A 17,549-nucleotide genomic window follows, 5' to 3' on the forward strand; every position below is an offset into this window, starting at 1 on the left:
AAACCATCCCCACTCACTTTGGGAGAGTGCTACTTTGAGTAATTATGAACCCACTTAATAGGAAATCTTACCACATTTTAATGAGAATTCTGTATTTCCTTCTGATTATACTTCTGGCTGCAGATACTGAGTGGTGAAACACAAACACCTACAGGGAGGTGGCCCCTCACAAGTGCTTGCACACATCTCATGGAACAGACCAGCCAGTTTCTGGCTTTGGCACTCAAGATTCAGGACTGTGGATCCACATCCACAGAGATCTGCTCACAGGGATGTCCTGTGCAGCATGGATCACAGGAGCAGCCTTCCAAAGACAGCACAGAAGCCATCACAGTGGCCTCAGAAAAGCTAAGGTGAAAGCCCAGATCAAAATCTTCCATATTTTGAGGTCTGACTTCAGATGAAGCTCAGGGTTATGACTTGCCTGGTGAGTGGGACAGCAACATCCACAGCAATCAAGAAGGGAAGGAACTGGAGAGGGTTTGGATATGAGACAGAGGGAATGAATTCCCCTTTTTTTGGCTGTGCTGAACTTCAGGCTACACATTCATGAAGAGAGAGAGGACAAAAGTGACAAAAGAAAGCTGAGTTCCAAAGTGCATTTTACAGGAATATTTAGGTTGTCAGGGAAGATGTCTAACACATTTGCTTGTTTCTCAGCAATTCTCAAAGTGATAATTAATTGAAAAATAACAGTTTCATAGGGGTACTCCTCCCTGTGTGGGAACAACTTTTACCAAATGCCAATTAGTGGTTTCCTGTTAAAATCAAATCAAGCTGTTTTTGATAAAGCTTTTTAATGAGAAATGGCTAAAGTATGAAAATTTTTCCTATATATATTTCACATAAAATCCCAAACTGATATAAACCAGTCTCACAGCTAACACTTCTGGCATATAAAACTCCCTCTTCTACTTCTTCATTAATTTCAAGACACATATTTACTAAATATTTAAATTCTCCAATAAACAAAGCCTTAAAAAAAGCTTACAAAACAAAATTATGATGTTGATGAAAGCCAATCTTAATCAGTCCTTTTCAGAGGCTCCCAAACCTCATATTTTACTGATTATTTATTCATTCTTCACACGTATGGCAAATTCAATGATTTTTGAGCTAAGTCTTGTCTACTAAATATATCAGTAGTTCTGCCTATTCTTTGAATAGATTTAAAGACTAACAATAAACATGAAGAGCAGGTCACTTACACTCACAGTGTTTGTCACCTACAACTCTAAGATACATCAGCAGTATGAACTGCTAGCATTGGTAATAATTTGGCTAAGAACAAAGTTAGGGAAACTTTGGAGAACAGATTTTGAAATCTTCCACTGTACCAGACTGAATGCTCTTGGCTATGATCACTGGTTTCTGCCTTGTGCCAAGCGACAACCTTCCTCCCAAGACATCCATTCCCATCCAACCTTCTGCAGGAATTCCTCATCCAAGTCTTCTCTCTTGCTTTTATTTGGGTTGATACCCAATGTTACGTCTGTTCCATAATTTATGTGCCCTTCTTTCTGATCATAATACTAGAGACAACCCAGTTGCCCACAAAGTTCTGCAGACATGAACTGTGTGTGCAATCTCCTCCTCATACTTACAATGGAGACACAGGTACTCAACAAGCTCTTCAGAGTGTTTCAAAAGCATGGATAAGCAAACTCTGCCACAGCATTTCTCATCTGCCATGCTTTAAATGCTTCATTTTTGTTCTTGCACTACTCTTACTTCAACTCAGCTTGGTAAGTGCTGCACTTTCCATTGCAGTCATTCTGGTCATGCTGTAATGCACCACACCACCACATGTATTTTTCCCAAGTAACAAAAATTCTGAATGCCTTCCTCTCCTCACCTGTATTATTTCCACATCCCCAGTTTTGATCAGCTCAGATTTCTCTCAAATGACCTTCTTCCTAACACATTCAATGCTGCTGGTCTGTCCCTCATCTTCTAGAAATTATTTACCCTGCTTCCCAGAACAGCAGCGCTACCTGTGAAATACAAGCTGGCTGTTTATTTTCTGCAGTTGTCTCAGCTATATTTTTCACCATCCAGTTCATGATTAATCATAAAAAAAAAAAAAAAAAAGAAAAAAGAAATTAACCATATTAATCTCCTGCTTTAATGAATCACCCTGAACACCACCACAGAAGCACACAAATCACCAGCACTGATTTGCAGGAAGATGTGCGAGACAGTGGCTCAGGAATGATCCAACTGGTACCTTCACTTTGCCTTCCTCCTTGTTAGACACCATCTTGTTGCCTGTTCTGTACTTCTAAGGCTTAAAAGTGCCCAACGTTTCCTTCATAACCTGTTGTGGATCATGATTTCTGCTAAAACTGAACTCCGGTGTCTACTTTTTGAGCCAGGTAACCTTGACACTTCTCACACTTATTTCAGCAAAACACAGACACTAAAAATGGAAAGGCATGCACTTGGGAATTGGTGGGGAAAAAAAAGTAGGAAGCAAGATTCAAAACAAAATAGAAGTTACTAAGGTAAATATGAGGTGAAATACATATGAGACGATAAAGGAAAAGAAAACAGATTTGTGTGCTAAGGCCCAATCTGTGATTGAATAAATTTTCCTTGTGATATTGCAGAAGTAAACCACTTCAGAGTCAATTTAAAGCCTGTGAAGCATCAAAGCTGCAGACAATCACAAAAGCAACACAATGTTAGAAGGAAGAGCACAAGACTTGCATAGCTTTAGCATCATTGCTTTTCAAAGTATCCTGTCATACAAATGACAGAGATACAGAATAGCTCATTCCATGCAGATCAAATGATGCCAAAATCTAAAAAAAAAAAAAAAAATTTGTACAAGGAAATAGCTTTTTCACATCTTTTTTATTTGCACACAAATTACCAACCCTAACTCCACTTACTACCCTGGGAGAGATCTGGGACAGCTGCACCACCCATCCTCTTGCTCAGCCTACGGACAGCTGTACCCTCATCACTCTGACAAAAGCTTGTCTTAGCTGAGTTTTAGGATTCCCAATGACAGACTCCACATCTTCCCCCATCAAGTGCTTCCCTGGCCTTAGGGTAACAGATAATATTCCATTTCCTCACCTGCATCTTCCTTTCTCCTTGTTGCTTCTTTTCCTGCTTTTCACAGACATAGGAAGCAGACCATCCTTTTCTCTTAACCAATGCTTGCTGCTAAAGCAACACTTGTTGCCTCTCTCTCCAACTTTTCCTCCATATTTTTTCTGGTCTAAACAACACTCAGGAAGTTCAATTTGTCCCCACCACTCAAGTTTTAAATCCTGCTGATCACTCATTGCTCTACTCTAGGCTCTCCCAAATCGGTCTACCACACACTTGCAGGCAACTAATGAGTGTTTTAACAAAAAACACTATTCAGCACAGTGAGCCCACCACACTTTGGCCAAGAGTGTTTCAGGAAGGGCAAGTTGAATCTTACTCAGGTGGAAACTCGCTGCAGCAATGGCTTAGTGGAAGCTGAGGTCAAGTTCCTCCTGCTCCTCCAGCTCCTCACAGCGATGGGGAAGTGAGTAATGGAAACACCACCAGAGACCACTGGGAAGGGTTCAGAAAGGCTCTGGTAATAACCAGCAGCTCTGGAAAGAGGAACAGGAGACAAAGACATGCAGGGACTACACATTTGATGTGGCAAAGAGTGAGAAGGATACAGACTTTAAGAGTACTGTGGAAGGAAGCATAATAATTTGGTGTTTCAGGGAAAAACAAAACATCACCAAGAGCTACATTTAATGAACTTCAGAAATGCTGAAGCACTCTGGTCTGCTCCAACATAATGAGACAAAGAAATGAACACAGGTGTTATGGGCTTGCTTGCTTTTACACTTCTGTCTGAGCAACCAAGATAAAACAGCAATTCATTTCATGATGTTCAGGAAAATACACTGTTAAATTTAAGTGCTCTACAAGGCAGAGACATTGTTCACCAGGGCACAGGGGAAAAAAGAGGGTCTGCCCCTGGTCCTGAGGAGTCAAGAGGCTGCTAGTGTCATCTACACTGAGAGAATACTGGAAGCAAAAGCTGGAGCCTGACAACAGACAGGAAAGCTTAATATCCATGGGCACTGCAGAGGGGATCTAGCCCAGCCAGCCAGCAGATGCCTGGCAGAAAGCATCCCAGGAAAAGCCCCTGATGTGCTGCAGTTCTGTCACTTAACAACATCACAAGGGGGGAAGATTCATTTGCACCCTTTCCAGAAGGACCTAAGCTTTCCTCTCAGAAGGCTGTGACCACCCCTCCCCATTCTGTGTCAAGGACAAGTGCCAAAAATTCTCAGTCTAGGACAGGGCAAATACAGACTGGGGAATGAGTAGCTGGAGAGGGACCTGGGGGTCCTGGTTGACAGCAAACTGAACATGAGCCAGCAGTGTGCCCTGGCTGCCAGGAGGTTCCACCCTATCCTGGCGTGCATCAAACACAGTATTACCAGCTGGGCATGGGATGTGATTGTCCCCTCTGCACTGGTAGGGCCCTACCTTGAGTCCTGAGTGCAGTTTTGGGTACCACAGTACAGAAAAGACATCAAGATGTCGGAGAGCATCCAAAAGAGACCAACAAGGATGGTGAAGGGTCTGGAAGGGATGACTTCTGAGGAGAGACTGAGGGCACTTGGATTGTTCAGTTTGAAGAAAATGAGGCTGAGGGTGACCTCATGGCAGTCTATGGATACCTTATGAGGGGAAGAAATGGGGCTGGTATTGATTATTTCACTCCTGTGACCAAAGACAGGACTTGGGGAAATGGCAGGAAGCTGAATCAGGGGAGGTTTAGGTTAGGCATCAGGAAAAGGTTTTTCACCCAGAGAGCAGCTGAGCATGGAACAGACTCCCCAGGGGAACGGTCACAGCACCAACCCAGCCCGAGTTCAAGAAGCATTTGGATGATGCCCTCAGGCACATGGTATGACCCTGGGTGTGCCCTACAGTGACAGGAACAAGAGTTGGACTGGAGGGATCTGATGGGTCCCTTCCAACTCAGCAGATTCTTTGGTTCTATACAGAACATGAACCACCGGGGGAAGAGTGACCTCTAAGCCTGCAGAGCAAGTGCCATATACTGCTGAAAGGAGACAAAACCCCACAGAGCCAGCATGCAGAGGGCCACCTCGTGACACCAGGCAGGCTGGGACTCGTCCCCCCAGCAGGAGCCCAGAAAAGCTGCAGCTTCTTTGTGAGGCTGGCAACCAAGGTTGTTACACTGTGAATGGTACCAGGGAGCGTCCAGCAGATAAAACAGGGAAGTCTGGAGTTCAGCAGACCTGTGCCAAAAGCCTGAAAGCCTGAAAGGCTGCTCCTGGAGGAGAGACAAATGTTGCTGGAAGCTGGGCGCTAATCAGAAGGCAGAGCTGAAACCAGCAAACCTTGAAAAAAAATCCAACAAAAAAACCCCACAAAAGGACCGAGAACATAAACCTGATTAGAAGTTTGATCAAGGACTGCTGGATGTGAGCTGTGTGCTTTCTGACTACTGCAGTGCATCTTCTGGAGCTGCCTTCACATATGAAATAAAATCATCAGCAAAACCACAGAATCAGAGTTTGCAGGGCTGGAAGGGACCTGTAAGATCATCAGTTCCAACCCCCCTGGCATGGGCAGGGACATCTCCCACCAGATCAGGTTGCTCAGAGCCCTATCCAGCCTGGCCTTAAAAACTTTCAAGGATGGGGCTTCTACCACCTCTCTGGGCAACCTGTGCCAGTGCCTCACCACCCTTATGGTGAAGAATTTCTTCCTAATATTTAATCTCAAAATCCACCCTGCTCTGGTTTGAATCCATTCCTCCTAGTCCTATCGACCTGACATCCTATAAAATCCCTCACCAGCTTTCTTGTAGGCTCCCTTCAGATATTGGAAAACTACAATAAGGTCTCCTTGGAGCCTTCTCCTTTCCAGAATAAATAACCCCAACTCTCTCTGTCTGTCTTCATAGCAGAGGTGCTCCAGCCCCCCGATCTTCCTCGTGGTCCTTCTCTGGACACGCTCCATCACATCCACGTGCTGCACAAGGACATGCTTTCAATACCATTTTTAATCATTGCCTGAGAGATTACTCTGGCATTCCCAGTTCCCTACAAAAATCTATATTTTTAATTATAATTGCCAAATACTTTCTTAATAGTTGTGGCAAGTTACTGTTCTAATAGTCTAATACAATATTCTTGAGGATGGTCCAAGCTGAAAAGTTGGAGGGTTGCATGGCAAGAGCAGAATCTTGTAATATGGAGGAAGATGAGCACAAAAGCAGGAAAAATTCATGGGTTCTGTCCAAGAGCCAAAACACCAGGACTGATTTATTTTTTTTTTTAAACAAAAACAAATATATATTGAGTTGTGTGGTGGTGCTGTAGCAGTACCTGAGAAGGAACTGACCCTTACCCAGGAGAAGGATGTCTTTAGGGAGAGTCACCAACTCAGACTTCTCTGCTGGTCCCTCTTAGGAGTATGCTCACAAGACACTCTGGGGGACTTTGCAACATCACAGCGCAAGGTAGCATGGTTGCAAGTGGAAGCACAGATCTTAACAGAATCTCACAACTTGATGGATTTCTAACAAATGTTCCCTCAAATCATCACCCTTATAAAAATACCAGTATTATTTTAAATAATACTAATGATAACTCAGAAGCTGATAGATACCACAACTAAGTTGTACACCTAAATATGAGGACAATTGACAACATGAGTTATTGCTTCACAAAACCCACAAATAATTTTAATATACTGTTTGCAGAAGTCTCTCACAACAACTCATAAAAACTCAGTTGGCTTTAAAAAAATTGACTAGATTCCTTCAAAACCAAATGCTACATAATAAATGCAAATAAAAATGCAGTTAAAGTTAATGGACATTTCAAAGTACTTAGCAGTTAAAGTTCAAACGAAAAAATAAAACTTAACTACACATAAATCCAAAATTGATGTCGGGTTTTTTTCCTTTCAAATTTATGCAACCTTGGTTGTAGAAAGACATCATGCATTTTTAAAGACAACCAAGAGGGTACATTTTTGCTGTATTAAACTTTTTCTTAGTTTTCTCTTTTCTAATATCTGTGTTTTTTCTTTTCCTTTTCTCCCCATTGCTTTCTTTTTTTTCTCAAAAAGACAGGAATAGTGATAATATAAACCACATAAGCTGCAGTAACTGAAAATAATACTACACTTTTAAATCCCTGCTAGTATTAGTTATTAAACAGAAAATGGAAAACTGGGCAAAAAGGTGAAGTACTGTATCTTATTACTGATTCTCTCATTTAATCTATTTTTCAGATTATTGAAATATCCTAATGTATAAAAAATAAGGATATCTGCAACTGAAGCCTACAAATCACACACGGCATCTTGTGCAGGGAGTGCCTTACACATGCAAATGTATGCAAACCCAAGACACAAATTTCACAGGCAGTCTCTGCAGACAGAGCAATGAACTATGTAATTTGCAAGGTGAAAATCATTTTATTTCCCCTCGCCATCCAAGGGGTACTTCAGCAAGCTGCTTCTGGCTGCTGTGGGAGTCCAGCAGGGGTAATTCTCAGCAGCATTTTCCATGGGAGCTGAAGCAGGGGAGGATTGCAAGTCCTACACCACAAGGACCCCTCAACACTTGTCTGTCCCCTATGCATGGAGAGCAGAGCATGTGGCAGAACTGGAATCCTCTCTGATCACACAAGAGGGAGGGATGTCACATCAGAGGGGGTAAGGACTGATCTTCAAACACAGGGGTTGAGATCCTCTCAGGTCATAGAATCACTGAACGTTTTGGTTGGAAAGGACCTTTAAAGTTCATTTACTAAAACTCCCAAGTCATACCCTATAAAAGCTTTGCCTTCTCCAGGTGTCAGCAGAGAGCAGGTCCCACAGTAGGAGTGAAGCCAGGAGGCTCTGCACCACCCTGCTCGCAAAGCAGCATCCCAGGCTCTGCAGGGAGCCACCAGCTGCCTTGCTGGATGCAGCTGCTGGTGGCATAAGAAACCTGCTGAGCACCAGTGTGGGACTGGGGGGACTCGGAGCAACACCCCCTCCCCATCCCCATCCCCACCCCCAGTGCTGCTGTGGGGATGCACATGATGAGAACAGCAGCGTGAAGTGGGAGTCAAAATGTCTCGTACAGAAGTGAGAGACTCAACAAATCTGATCACAGCGTATGCTGGAAGAAACTTCACAGTCCATGAAGTCATTCTGGTCCATAATTAACTGAAAATTAATTACACAATCTTGAAAAGAGCATAAACCAAAAATGGGCCAGCATACCTTCATAGTGCAGTTGCTCACTCTGAATCTCTTCCAATAATTAAGTCTAGCATATGGCACTGGAGTTTAAAAAAAAAAAACAACACCACAACCCCACACAACCAAACAACAAACAAACTCTGATTCCCAAAAAAGTTTTCAAATCCCACTTGCTGAAGGAATATGTCTGTTTATAGTGCACAAACACTTTCCAGAAATGAGGAGGATGAATTAACGTAATATTTGGCAACTTCAGCTTTGCAGAAATTACAGGTTGCAGATGCTTCTTATAAAATCAAAACAAAAATAGAGGCAAGCACATAATTAGGTAAATTATTTGCTGACTTGATGAATAATTCTCTAGAAATTATTAGGGTATATAATAGCTTGCAAAATGCTCCTATTTTTCAACAAAGGGAGGAGGTAAACAATAAAACTGTCAAATTAATTTGGTTCAGCATTCATGAAAAGGTGTATTTTGTATCACTTAAACTATACATATTTTTTAAAAGGTGTTTAAAGCGTGGCATGCTGCCATGTATCAAAATACTATTCTTTAGAAAAAAAAGTCAGAATGCTGAGAAGTAGAATATATCCCATCAAAACAAACCTGTAGCAAGTTAAAATTCAATACAGTGAACAAAAGACATAACGTTAAAAAAATATTGAGAAAGAATATAACCATAAGGACAAAAACCATGCACAACAACAGAAGTAAAAAAATCAAACACAAGAAAGTCAGTAGACTGATTGGAAATTGTGCTGCAGGGAACATGGAAACTGTCTGTCTGATTTCCAGTTTCCCAGACACGAGTATCTTCAGAAACACTGGGAAGACAATCACAAACTTTCAAATTACAAAAATTTACTTTCTAAACCCCTTCCCTCTCAGTAAGTAACAAGGAAGTGTGCAGTGTGACTCAGCTACAGAGAGTACTATGCTGCAAATAGGACTTAACCTAAACAGCATTTATAAATTCATTTTCCTCCAGGTCCTTACTGATCACATTGCCTAACAAAATATATGCACATTTAGCCTGTAGGTCCCAAGTAAAATTCCATTTTTATTGGAATAATGTATAGTCTTAGCAAAACCAGGCTTACCAAATGAAAATATAAGCCATGATATATCTTCCTAATATGCATGTGCATATTATTATTATTATTATTATTATTATTATTCAAGCTAATTGGGAAGAAATGCTATTTAATACCAAACCCTGGGAATCCATATGAAACAACTATCACTGTTTCCAAATATGTATTAATGTCTCGTTATTTCCACATCCTTTTTCATGATGACCTCCACTATATCAGAATCCCCTTGGCAACAGCACCCAGAAGTTTCCAAAATGAAGTCTGCGATGCTGCGCTGCTCCTCCGTGAACGCCCAGTACAAAGCTAGACTGGCCCAAAGGCTGAAAGCTCTGATAGCATAATTTGGCAGTCCTTGGGGCCACCTAAGCAGTAAAACTCTTTCTGGTTTGCAGAGGCACTATACCTGTCTTCAGCAGTCCTCCCCTCTGCCTCCAACCTGGCCTTTCTCTTCTGGACCGTGCAGGAGGCACCCTATGGCACTGACATCCAGAGCCATAACTCCACTGTCTTATTCATGGCAGTGACAGAAGGACCTTTTTAGCTCCTTGATGTGACATAAAGGCACCAGGTCAGTAATGAGAATTTCACCTTCAGTTTCTTGATGTGAAAAAAAAAATATCACCAAACCAGCTGAACAGCAAAGCTCAGCCACAGGCCAGCTGTACACTGCAGGGGCGACCTTGGCCTCGTGGGTCATTAAATGCAGATCACCAGCTACAGCAGACTATCCAGCTCCAACACAAGGGAAAATTTCACACTGCATTCCTCATTTACAGTGTTCTAGCCAATGAAGGAAAAAAAAAAATGAAAAAAGCAACCCCCTCAAGCAAAGTTTCCCCCCATCCCCAGCTCTTCTGCAGACAGCACTGTGTTAACATGTGGTTTGAAACACACCAGGAAATCACGGCGACGAACTCATGACACTGCAGACAAAGCCTCACATGTTGCTGCCTCAAAAGGTTATCAAATAGGGTGGCAGCCCTGTATTTTGCTAGAATGCTGAGCACACAAGCCTGTCCCCGAAGGAAGGCTTGCAGGAGCTCTGCTGGCACAGGGCACACCGATGCCATGGAGTATGCCCAGCACCCTGCAGGAAAAATTTCCAGCCCTCCAGGGAGCTGGGCTTCCTGCTCCACACACATTTTCAGCACCTTTTTTTTTTGGGAAGGAGGAGTTACCACCATGGAGTTCCCCTTTCATCAAACAAAGGTGCCATTCTGCTTCCCTTGCTAGATTTAATAGTGCAGATCAGAATCAAGGGAAAGCTCCCAGCATGCCGATTTGGCCCAGTTTTCTTTTGGAAAGCAGAGACAAAGGATGTAGGGGGAAATGCTACATCTCAAAATCAGGAAAGGGGTTGAAAGAGGCCTTAACAGGGCTACTCTCCCCCAAAGAAGCAAGAAGTATCTTGCTTGAGTATTTCTGCTAGGATCTAGGACAGAAAAAGATGTCTGGGAGGCAGAAAAAAGTACTAGGCAGCAAGCAGGAACCAGAATTTTGCATATAAGCTATGAAAGACAAGCAGCTAAATCTGTCTGTAGAACTAAACTGAGCTACTGGGAGAATGGGTCCAGAAGGATAAAAAGCAAATTGCAAGACAGGAAATGATTTAGAGGAATTAATGTGACTGTTTTACAATTTTCTGGAACTATCAAAGAAACTCTAAGGGAAGGGTCACTGTGCATCAGCAAAAGGACCTGCAGAACTCTCCAAAGCCCCACGGACAATGTAATAAATAAATAGAATGGGGGGGATAAGTGTTCTGCAATACAATTTGCTCAGGTGATGACCAGAAACAAGATGCTCACTGAAGCACAACCAGAATTATGTAGACATGGCAACTGAAAAATTAGATCAAAAAAACCTACTTTAAGTTTTGCTTATTGTTTTCAAAATACTTTTGATAACTATTAAGAAAAGATTTTGCCTTTTTGTTGTTGGCATATGACATTGTAAAAATTATTGCATATCCAAGTAGTCCCAGAAATAAATCAATACGAATGTTGAATAATCAGCAAAATAAAACTGAGGTTTTACTATGTGTGACTTTGCTTTCATGATGGCGTAAAAAAAGTTTTCTGGTATTCAAGAGAGTGTTCATCACCAATAAGAAGCAAGCAATACTTGAAACCTTAACATTTTTAGCTGCATGAAATTCCACTAAAATGACTGTCATCATAAACCACCCACTCTTCTTTTTTCTGAGCCATAAAATACATATCTCCAAAACCCGATTTAGAATGACAAGAGAGTTTATCAGCTATTAAGCACTTCTTCGGGGTATTTTCACCTTAAACTTTTGAGCTTATGCAGCTGCCAGAACTATAAAAAGGCTGCAAATTTCCAATATTTTTGAATAATCAAATTAAGAGACCAAACTACTAATATTCTGCTTACCTCCTAAATTCATTCCAGCTTGCAGACATTTCTGTAATCGACAGGCTGGGCAGTTCTTCCTTCGAATCTTATCAATTATGCAGTCATTCCTTCCTGCACATAGGTAATTGTGCTGTCCTGAAATGAAACAAAACCAAAGCACATTATTGGAGGATGTATTTGCATAATTCTAGTTTGTTCTTCTCTGTTGTTTGGCAGTCATTTTGCCCTCCTTATTAATGCAGCCATTCCCAACCCCATTTTTTAGCCTTCCCAATAATCTTGCTGATTGCCACGGGCCTCGATGTGAGCATCTCTTAATTTGGGAAAGAGTTTTGGTGTGTCACTCTCTAGCAAGTTCTCCTTACTTATTTCCAAGCAAGGCTGGAATTTTTCTTTTTACAACAAACCAAATGATTGATTTCAACTTTTTCAAATCTTCTTACACCTGCTGTATCACAGAGCAGGCTGACAACTCTATTTTGGTAGAAAACTGAGGGCCATCTTCATGCTAAAGAAGCTTCCAACCAAAAGCAGAAATGCAAATTAGAGGCTGACTTCCCAATATACTCAGCTCCCTTCAATCAGTTCACTGAGAGATGGATTTGTGATTTAATCAGTTGCCTTCCATACAGCAGGAGGTTTCTAAAGGGTTTACCAAAAAAGGCTTAAATCACAACCTTATTATTTCAGTTCTGTAAAGCCCTACAGAAGCACCGCCGAGGAGACAGCAGGTACTTGACACACAACATTTAGCAGAAGGGAAATACATGGCAGCCAGGGAAATGGGCTGGTATTTAACAGCTTGGAGACTCCAGAGGCTTTTTGCTTCATGGAAGGAACATAGGTAGAATCAGATGAGGGCACTACCATGTGGACTTTTCAAAGTAAGGTGCTTGAATTTGATGTGGAAATATAAGAGAAGCCAGGAGGGGTTGATGCAGCATGATGGGAGAAGCCAGAGGAGGAGATTATTTTAGCAGCCTTGATCCAGGGATGGCAGAGGGGGATCTGGGACAGCCAGAAGGAACAGTTTGCAGCAGGTATGACAAAATCAATACAGAGGGCTTGAAGGATGAAAGGAGAGGACACAACAGACAGAAGTACTGTAAGGCAAGCTGCAGGATTTGCCAGCATGCTAAGTTCAAGAAAACAGTCCCGGGCAAAATACAGGAGTGTTGTAGGGTTACATAGTGGGCACCATAAGAACTGCCGAGCCCCAGAGACAAACATTTTAGATATATTCTAAGAAATTCATTACTCCATAAACTAAACATAAGTTTGTAACACAGATGTTTGAAATACAAGGTAGAGGAAAAAAATTTCAGATGATAAATGCACTAAAACCTGGAACTAAACAGACTTCTAACCAGGTCATGAATGAAGCAGGTGAGAGGTGCAGACACCCAAGAGTTGTACAAATAACATTAAAATTGAGGCCAATGACTGAAGGGAGAACTGGCAGTGGGTGGGGAGGGGAAGCCCAGGTAGGCTGAAATGGCTGGGAGGTCAACATGTGTGGGGAGAAGGAGCAGAGATGCAAAGGACAGAGCTGCTGCATGACAAGAGGTATAAAATACATTTGCCAAGATATTTTCCACAATACACACATGCTTCCTTGGGTGAAGACAGAGAATATCCATGGGACATGGGAGAGTTTGCTTCTTTTTTGGGCTCTTTCAGGGATTTGCTTTAAAATTCCAGATAAGTAATTTTCAGTCTCCAAATGTGACTTCTCTTCACCCTAACCCAATGCTATCTACTTAGCCACAGAGCTAAGTTTGGGCTGTTTCTTGCATCTCTTCACTGAGCATCTCACAAAAAGAGAATCCATTTTATCTGAGTAAGCAAAGTGTTACTGTAGTATCACAAAGGTATCATCATTTAGATAATGCTTGAGATGAGTTTAAACCACAATCAGATGAGTAAATAAGGGCTTTAATTAAAGGAATTTATCTAGCACCAGGTCAAAGATGATAAACTTAAACAAAATAATTCATGAATATAAACTCATGAAGTTACACCAGGCATAAAATCAAATTGCACAATGTAAAGATGGCACCGGTATCTCTTTAGTTAATAGTCTTTAAGTAGGCCTGCTAAACAATAAAAAGATGCAATTCTCAGCTAATCACAAAATAGAAGTCTTATTATCACACCATGTTTATCTTATGATGTAATCTATACAAAACCCAGACTCACAAGAGAAAAGTCACCTTAATTCCTATTTACGTTTTTGCTCTGTACTGACTTGAGCTCAGATCCTAAAGAAGTAACATCCATCAGGAAAGCAAAAATAAAGTTGAAAACAAAAGTGCTTAAAATAACAGTATATAGTAGAAGAATGGTTTGTATGCCCTTACAAATACCAGTATATTATCTTGTTGTGAGAAAAAAAAAAATATGGTTATTTTCTGCCTGGAATGCAAGCACAATTGCTCAGTGCTCATACGGTGTCCTTTGTACATCACAGAGCACTGCAATACCATTTTTAGGCTTCCACAGGTGGGTGCAGGCTATTAATACGATAAGTCAGCTCTAAAATGAACCCCACTGCAGAACTACCCTGAGGGCATTTTGCTCTATGAAAGTGTACACCTGCTCAGTCAACATTTTTCCTTACTGCTCTCAAAAGCTAATGGGTTTAACAAAAAGAGGTTAATATTTATGTACTCCAGGATAATTACTTGGGTCACATTCTTAAGTACTGTGGAAATGTTTGTTTAGTTCAATCACTGCCACATTGTGACTTCATAAGAAACATTCCCACAATAGCAGAATAATTCCATAAGTCACTCTCCTAATGGTTTGGCTGTCTGCAATTATTACTTTCTGGCCCACGTACCCTAGACCAAATAATTTCAGCAAACTCAGTAAAGGTTCATCAGTTTTTGAATCATGCATCCCAAAATACTAACATATGGTTCAAAGACTGTAAGTAGTTTTTCTTGCAAGCGAGGTAAAAGATTTTCTAAAAAGCAAATGTCTTGTTGATTTTTTTTTTAGGGTCTAAAAAAAAATATGTAAATATCCAGAGTCATCTTAAAGCCTACATTAATAGAAATAGCTTGAAAAATCTTAAAAAGCAGAATGGATCAGCATTCAGACAAACCCTCTATGTAGAGTACAGCTATGAAATAATAATGAACTTTCAGTAAAGAAGTTTAAGATCTATGCTGAAAAAAATGGCAATCAAACGTAGTACATTTTAAATAAAACTGATTTTGTAAAATAAATTAGTAAAGCAAAAATTCTCATAATGAGTCAGCAGTTTCCATTTGTGTACCATGAGCCTCACTCATGCCACTGAACTTCAAAACAAAAACCTTCTAATCTAGAACTGATGCAGGTCTAAAGACCCTCAGGCCTCTTCAGGAGCTCAGTGAGGGGATGGAGATTGTCCTGCAAAGAGGCTGATGTTTTTGTGGTGCTAGATCTCCAGCTCTTTCAAGACACATATTGATCTGCTTGTGTAGTTTGTGTTTAGCTTAAGCCAGTTCTTTTTATACAGTTTAATCACCCACAAGAGGGCTGGGAAGTGACAGAGCAGATATCGAATTCTCATCTCCCATGTGCTAAGTGCATTAAGATGAAAGTAATTTTTACATATGCCACCATTAAATGCACTTATACAAGCTCATTCCTGTTCCATCAAAAACACAGAGTTACAAAAGGTGCCAGGAAAATTTCCTGCCTAAAATAAATAATTAAGAAGTGCTCCAGAGTTTCACTCTAAGAAGAAACAGAGAACTGTCCTGCTCACAGCAGTGCTAGAGAAATACTCGAGTTTGCATTTTCAGGGTCACAGTGCCACTTACACCCCACAGAATGACACATCCACACGTACACCCAAAAATACTTCAGCATTTCCAGCTCTCACACACCTGCAAAGACTCTAATTTCCTGCTGACAAAAGAGAACAGAAAGGAAGCATTCACAAAACTCAGTCTTCCCTCTTACTACTTCTTCTCAAACAAGCGCGAATCAGCAGTAAAGGGGGGGAGGAAAGAAACTGTTCTTATTTGGCCTATGAATTCCTGCCAAGGGAGGCTGGAGCAGAAGGTGGGGCTTTCTCCATTTTGAAACTCCAACACAGTAACTGAGCCACTGGTCCCCAAACCTGACCTGAGATGAGCTGATGCACACGCACAGAGTGCTGCTGCACTTTTCAAGGGGCCATGACACACGCCAGGCTGCAGTAGGAATGATCCAGAGATATTTCTTGCCAGCAATATTTCTGCTACTAAGGCAAGATTAGAATAGTACATGTATTTCTGAGGTTGTCTCTATTTTATTTTCCTCCTAAAACTTATTCTTTTCCCAGTTTTTTGAAGGCAAAATAAGGAACTGCAAAATCATTAACGGGTCTTCCAGGTTTCTGCTCTCATGTTAAAACAGACACTACTTTGATCAAGCATTGAATTTTGTAAGGAGGAAAAAAAGAAAATGGGATAGTGTTGGAAGAGGATCAAAAGACTGTTTAATTCAATCTCATGGTAGTATGATAAAACTAGCTTAACAGTTCAGGCAGGTTTGGGTTATTTTCTGTTTGTTTGTTTGTTTACCTTTCTCTAAATTACTCTTAAAACCTTCTGAGAAAAGTTATTCCGCAACTTCCTTAGGAGCCATGCAATTAGATTACTGATTAGCTGTCCTTGAAGATGTGGTTTTAACCCAAATGGGAGTATTCTGTAACTGAAAGAGATAGTAGCATTTCCCCTAAGACATATGGAATAATAGATCAAAATCTCATGCCTATCAAAATATTTATATCCCCCATCTCTTTCTCTCAATCTTTCCCCATAGGTCACGTTTCCTAAATCTGTCTTCATTCCTTCATTTGCCTCTTATTCTTTTATAAAACAGAATGCCCCAAACCAGGTTCATTTTTCTTCCTGAGTTTCACTGGCACTAAGCAATACGAAATGCTTACTTCCTGCATCTTGGACACAACAGCCATGCAAATGTAATCCTAGACCAAAAACTGGCTTTTGGTAATGGCATTAGGTTATGCTGGTGTGTCACCAACACCCAGCTCCTCTCCTGCAGCATCTCTGCCTTCCACACCTTCTTTCTGGCTTTTACCTGGCAGCCAACCCACTTTTTCCCCCCTCTGCTAGAGCTATGAGTCCACTCCAACAGCCCCCAGGAAGGGTAAGGGCAAAGTCCCAAAGCCACATCTGAAATCAGAGTGTGCTTTGGGTCCCAAAACAAAGACTCAATTGAGGAAGTCTCACAAAACGACAGGAAAGTGAGAAAACAGGAGGGACCAAGCAAAGCAGAAGTAGTTTGAAAAAAACCTCAGCTTTTAAAATAGCATCTTGCCGAAGGACATCAAAATGCATGTGAAGTGCCCAAACTTTCCTTCCTCCTCTACAATCAAAACGAATACTTGGACTCACAAAATCACAGGCAAAGCTGTCTTCTCCTTGCAGGCTGCCAGAACAGCCAAGCCTTCTTCCAGGTTTTGAGGAGAGAGGAGCTGGAAGCCACCTCCAGGCCTGCCTTGCAGATCTGCCTGTCAGAGCTAGGATCTCTTCTGCAGCTTCTGGGCTGGAATAAGGGCTTAGATTTCTCCACATTTCCCATGTGGGAAGATTATCTCCACAGTGATACCCATAAAAGCCTTCCAGCTTGGAGAACCTGCTGGCACCAGCTCAAGCAGGTGTGTAGAGGTGTTAAGAACCTGGGCATCCTTAGTGCAGTGAGCTCCTCTAAAGACCCTCCTGCTTGCTCCTGTCAGGTTTTACCCATATAACTTCCCATTTTACTAAAGTTACTCCTGACAATATGAGGTGAGCGAGAAAAAAAAAAAGAAATCCGTGTTGAAT

The 17,549-nt window shown here is 41.4% G+C and overlaps 1 protein-coding gene across 3 annotated transcripts in view; it reads right to left on the reverse strand.

Annotated features, from left to right (window-relative positions):
• NR3C2 (nuclear receptor subfamily 3 group C member 2) overlaps positions 1–17,549 on the reverse strand; it is a 211,145-nt gene that overhangs the window by 45,814 nt on the left and 147,782 nt on the right. For all 3 annotated transcript variants that reach the window (XM_030450453.1, XM_030450454.1, XM_030450456.1), the window contains exon 4: positions 11,740–11,856. In XM_030450453.1, the coding sequence (XP_030306313.1) occupies positions 11,740–11,856 (117 nt within the window). The remainder of the gene's footprint in view (positions 1–11,739; positions 11,857–17,549) is intronic.

The sequence above is a fragment of the Calypte anna genome, chromosome 4B, assembly GCF_003957555.1.
Source record: "Calypte anna isolate BGI_N300 chromosome 4B, bCalAnn1_v1.p, whole genome shotgun sequence".
Taxonomy (NCBI): Eukaryota; Metazoa; Chordata; class Aves; order Apodiformes; family Trochilidae; genus Calypte; species Calypte anna.